At 44.5% G+C, this 6000-nt stretch overlaps 1 protein-coding gene and 1 long non-coding RNA gene across 2 annotated transcripts in view; both read right to left on the bottom strand.

Moving 5' to 3' along the window:
- The window catches only part of LOC308395376, a 291287-nt gene that overhangs the window by 98298 nt on the left and 186989 nt on the right, over positions 1 to 6000 (bottom strand). The gene's annotated exons all lie outside the window — the stretch shown is intronic.
- On the bottom strand, positions 66 to 835 carry LOC308395372 (histone H2B 1/2-like; the record flags this gene model as incomplete). Its single annotated transcript, XM_080880190.1, has 1 exon — positions 66 to 835. One exon carries the CDS (start codon positions 833 to 835, stop codon positions 461 to 463), a length of 375 nt encoding a protein of 124 aa, XP_080736316.1. The 3' UTR covers positions 66 to 460.

The following is a 6000-nucleotide window of genomic DNA, read 5'->3' as shown; positions in this document are numbered from 1 at the left end:
TAAATTCATTTGTGCAAATTCAAAAGCCTGCCAATTCCCATTTTTTCAGTGTAGAGTAGTTCATGTTTACAGGTGTGGGAAATGGTCTTAAGGGCTGGAGTTAAAAAGCAGAGTGGCTTTGGGGACAGAGGTGGCTCTCCTCCTCTCAGTCCTGCAGGAAATGCAGCGGAGGCGCCGCCCACAGGGGAGCCATTGAAATGCACTGAAAGACTGTCAAACATAAAGTGGCATTAATGTTGTATTTGTAGTTACTTTGTCATCGTTCCACAACACACACAAGACATTTCCTGAGTCTGGGTCAATGTAGCGGATCAATAGCACCTAGTGACAAAGAAGCATTTCCGCGATTGCAGTAGTTGGCAACATAGTAACTGCACGTTTGAAGGTAGAACGTATGCTCTTCAGGACAGAGTGGGTGGCTCTGAAAAGAGCCGTTGGGTTGACTGACAGCAGGATCAGTTTACTTGGAGCTGGTGTACTTGGTGACGGCCTTGGTGCCCTCAGACACGGCGTGCTTGGCCAGCTCACCGGGGAGCAGCAGGCGCACTACGGTCTGGATCTCCCTGGACGTGATGGTGGAGCGTTTGTTGTAGTGGGCCAGGCGAGAGGCCTCGGCAGCGATGCGCTCGAAGATGTCGTTGACAAACGAGTTCATGATGCTCATGGCCTTGGAGGAGATCCCGGTGTCGGGGTGGACCTGCTTCAGCACCTTGTACACGTAGATGGCGTAGCTCTCCTTCCTGGTCTTTCTCTTCTTCTTGCCGCCCTTGCCGGCGGTCTTGGTCACGGCTTTCTTAGAGCCCTTCTTGGGCGCGGACTTTGCGGGTTCAGGCATTTTGTTGAGCTAGTTAATAGGTATGCCCTCGTTGTCATCTGTTGTGATTTTATTTTGAAAGGATGCTTCCTGTTATGCTGCAGAGTGCACGCGAGAGTTCAATAATAAAAACTAAGTGTTGTTCCGGTGAAAAGCCGATGCCCCACGTGTGATTATTCCTCCGTCTAGACAATATAAGTATCTTCAATATTCATGCAGATTCTGCTGGAAGACCCGTCTCTGCTAACAGGTTATGGGCCCAGGAAAACATTGAAGCTACGCCAGGGGAAAGTTTACCACCAGAAAAGTCGCAAAGTACAGCGTGTTCGGTGAGGACTAGCGTGCTAAGTTAGCACCATGAATAAGCGTGCTGGTGAACCCAGTGGCCGATGGGCAAGGTTGGTTTTTGACGGAGATGAGAAGAATTATGAACTGTGGGAGACAAAATTTTTGGGACATCTTAGATTACAAGGTCTAAAAGACACAATATTGAAAAGTGATGACGAAGATGAGGACGACGAAGATAAAAATGCCCAGGCCTATGCAGAGTTAATACAGTTCCTGGATGATAAGAGTTTATCGCTCGTGATGAGAGAAGCTGCCGATGATGGACGCGAGGCACTGAAAATTTTAAGAGACTATTATGCAGGAAAAGGTAAACCAAGAATTATCAGCCTTTATACCGAACTGACTTCTCTGAAGAAAGCAAGCAGTGAGAGCGTCACGGAGTACATCATACGCGCAGAGACATTTATTACAGCCCTGAGAAATGCTGGAGAGACACTTAGTGATGGTCTGCTTGTAGCGATGGTGTTAAAAGGTTTACCAGAAACATTTAAACCTTTTTCCGTTCACATTACGCAAAGTGAATCAGAAATCAAGTTTGCGGAATTTAAAACGAAACTCCGCAGCTATGAGGACACTGAGAAAATGCGCTTAATGGAACAAGAGGATAACATCATGAAGGCGAGAGTGCAACCCAGCACGAGACCCGCAGCAGCTGCTAATGACCACAGGAGAGACATGTCAGACATAGTCTGTTTTAAGTGTAGCCAACGGGGACACAAGGCCAGAGCATGCCACTACAGACAGTGGTGCGGTCACTGTAGGAGCAACACCCATCGAGAGTCGACTTGCAGGAGACGACAACGGAATGATGAAGCACGCACAGCCTCGGAGGAGGGCGACAACGCAGAGAGCGACGACACCTATGTCTTCCGGATGAGCGATGACTACGCGGCACCTCAACAGCCACAAGACATCAGGACCAAAGGCCTGATGGTGGATACTGGCGCAACATCACACATCCTGAATGATAAAACAGCGTTCAAGAAATTTGATGACGACTTCCAGCCGGGAACGCACTGTGTGGAATTAGCTGATGGCACCAGGTGTAAAGGAGTGGCTGAAGGCAGAGGAGATGCAGAGGTGTGCTTGATTGACAGCAGAGGGAGACAGTGTAAAACAACACTGAAAGACGCCCTATGCATTCCCTCATTTCCACAGAATATCTTCTCTGTGAGAGCGGCCACCACGAACGGAGCCACTATCATCTTTAAGAAAGGAAGGAACGTCCTTCAACACAGAGACGGTACAAAGTTTCACATCCATGAGCACAACAGACTTTATTACCTTGAGACTGTAAGTGAGTACGATGATAAGTGTAATAATTGTTTTGATATGCAGACATGGCATGAAATTTTGGGACATTGCAATCATAGTGACATTCTGAAGCTACAAAATGTGGTTGAAGGTATGAAAATCAAAGGGAAAACTGACAAAGAAAGTTTGAACTGTGAGGTGTGTATTCAGGGAAAATTTGTCCAGACTAGGAATAGAAACCCTGACAGGAGAGCTGAGAAACCTCTCGAGCTGGTACATACGGATCTAGCAGGGCCGATAGATCCAGAATCACGAGATGGACACAGATATGCATTATTGTTTACCGATGACTTTTCCGGTGCAGTATTTGTATATTTTCTCAAAAACAAAAGTGAAACAATGCAAGCAACTGAAATCTTTTTGGCCGATACAGCCCCACTCGGGAAGGTAAAGTGTATCAGGTCAGACAACGGCACAGAGTTCATGGCAAAGAGTTACCAGGTATTGTTAAACAAACATGGAATAAGACATGAAACTTCAGCCCCATATTCCCCTCACCAGAATGGTACAGCGGAACGTGGCTGGAGAACACTTTTTGATATGGGAAGGTGCATGCTTATTGAGAGTGCCATACCAAAGGAATTATGGACGTATGCAGTTCAAACAGCGGCTATCGTGAGAAACAGATGCTTTAACAACTGGACAGGGCAGACACCTTACTTTTTGCTGACTGGGCGGAAGCCCAATCTATCCAGAATGCAAAAGTTTGGGTGTGAGTGTTATGCTTACAAGCAAAACAAGGGTAAGCTGGATTCTAAGTGTACAAAAGGGATTTTTGTAGGCTACGACAAAAACAGCCCAGCATACAAGGTTTATTTCCCAGACAGCGCCAAAGTGCAAAAGTTTAGGCTGGTTAAGTTTGTAACCAAACACAATGAGGAAAAGCAAACACAAACTGATACGACATCTGAGGATGAAGACATACAGGTGAGGGAGAGACCAAACGTGAACAGGGAAAGCCCCAGTACCAGTTCACAGGAACCAGATACTGACAAACAACCAGAAGTGAACAGTCAGATGCCACTTAGTGATGAGACTGAAAACTCCAGAAGGTATCCTTCTAGAACAAGAAAGAAACCAGATTATCTAAATGAATATGAGTCAGAAGAAGACATTGATGATCAAGTGCTGACTAACATAGACTACTGTTACAGACTGATAAGTAACTCACCCGTGACATTCAGTGAAGCTGCAAGGTCACCCAACTCTAGAGAGTGGAAAGCAGCTATGGATGAGGAAATGCAATCCTTAAAAGAGAACAACACCTTTACCCTAACAATCTTACCTGGGGGAAAGAAAGCAGTGGGGGGTAGATGGGTATATGTGAAGAAAAACAGTGGTGATGGATCAGAAAAATATAAAGCACGGTACGTAGCTAAAGGTTACAACCAGTGTTTTGGGATAGACTATGATGAAACTTTTTCTCCGACTGCTAACCTGACAAGCATAAGAGTATTGATGCAGTGTGCAATACAAGAAAACCTGATTTTGCATCAGATGGATGTAAAAACCGCATACTTGCATGCACCAATAGATTTTGAAGTGTATGTTGAGCAGCCAGAAGGCTATGAAGTAAAAGGAAAAACAGATGAGAAACTGGTCTACAAGCTGGAAAAGTCACTTTATGGGCTTAAACAGTCAGGCCGAAACTGGAACAGGACATTACATGACTATTTGATAGAGAACAGTTTCATGCAGAGTCCTGTAGATCATTGTGTTTACATAAGGAAAACCGGAAAAGAAAAAGTGATCATGGTCATATGGGTTGATGATATTATTATTGCAGCCAGTGATGAAAGGGTTTTGAAAACTGTGAAGGAAATGCTAACTGCAAGATTCAAAATGAAAGATATGGAGAAACTCAAACATTTTCTTGGTATTGATTTTGAGCAAACCCAAGATTGTGTAAAAATGTCACAAGAGAGATATGTAGAAAACATACTGGAAAGATTTCAAATGCAAGACTGTAAACCAAGATCAACTCCTTGTGAACAAAGGTTGAACTACAATGATGATGCTGAGAAAATGAACAATGTCAGAATGTACAGAGAGGCAGTAGGTAGCCTTATTTACTTGACCTCTTGCACACGACCAGATTTAAGTTTTGTTGTAAGTAAGCTGTCACAGCACTTCAAAGAACCAGCTGTGGAACATTGGACTACTGTGAAACATGTTCTAAGGTATTTGAAACAATCAAAGGACAAGACATTGTGCTACAGGAAAAGTGCAAATTACTGACCTCTGTCATCATTTTAGGTGGGGGAACTTGCACAAATGGTGGCTGACTAAATACATTTTTGCCCCACTGTAAATGGTAAACGGCCTGCATTTGTATAGCGCTTTACTCAGTCCCTAAGGACCCCAAAGCGCTTTACACTACATTCAGTCATTCACCCATTCACACACACATTCACACAATGGCAATGGCAGCTACATTGTAGCCACAGCTGCCCTGGGGTGCACTGACAGAGGCGAGGCTGCCGGACACTGGCGCCACCGGGCCCTCTGACCACCACCAGTAGGCAAACATAACACATACACATGTAAAACACTGTCAATATTTTCCATATCTACTTAAGTTTTGTCTAATTTCTTCATCCATCTGTTTCCTGTTCATATCTTTTCAGTAATCTACAGAACTATAGCCCTCACGTCTGAAGTCATGAAGTGTTTTGAGCGGAAAGTGTCGCAGCACACCAGAAACTCTCTATCCCCCTCCCTCGACCCCTACCAGTTTGCTTACAGAGCAAATAGGTCAACCTAGGACACCATCACCATCACCCCACACAGAGGCTGAGCCATCTGGAGAACAGGAGGAGCTAAGTGAGGATGCTCTTTGTGTGCTACAGCTCAGCATCAACACCATAAGCCTATATTTATTTTGTTTCCCCTCACATAATGAAAAGCAGAAACATGCTGTTTGATAAGACTCACTTATAATTCTGCACTGATTTCTTTTTGTTGCTCCCATCATGAGCAAAACTTGACAGAAAAAAACCATGAACAATATCTGCTTTTACTAAAACAGAGGAGACACAAGGTTTCAGAAACAACTGAGGCAATGCACAGACTGTCAGAGTTATGAAAATGAGTCTACATACAGCAGAATTCTAGTCACTGTGGGTTATTGGATGTTGTTTATTGTAGGTCTTATCCTTGTGTTAATCAGTATATTCTGCTTTTATGGCATATTATGACCAAGAAGTCTAATAAGTGTTTTGAGAGCAATTGTCAGGCGTTGTGTGGACGCGAGGAAGAAGGAACCCAAACGCAGGACTGGCAGGTAGGTGAAGGTTTATTATAGGGAATGGGTGAACAGAGGGTGAACGGACACTGACTGGCTAGACAACTGAACGGCTGACTGAACTGAGGGAACACACGGGAAGGACAACGTAGCATCAATGACACGACAGTGAACGAGTAGAAACAGAGTGCTTAAATACACAGACTTACCTGTTCAAGTCACTCCCCTCCTGGCAAAGCCTGCGATTGGAAAGACAACACGCAACAGACGAAGGATGGAA

This window comes from Rhamphochromis sp. 'chilingali' (assembly GCF_963969265.1).
Source record: "Rhamphochromis sp. 'chilingali' genome assembly, chromosome: 4".
NCBI classification, from domain to species: Eukaryota; Metazoa; Chordata; class Actinopteri; order Cichliformes; family Cichlidae; genus Rhamphochromis; species Rhamphochromis sp. 'chilingali'.
Note: the sequence above shows the minus strand (reverse complement) of the source record. Positions and strands in the feature narration are given on the sequence as shown.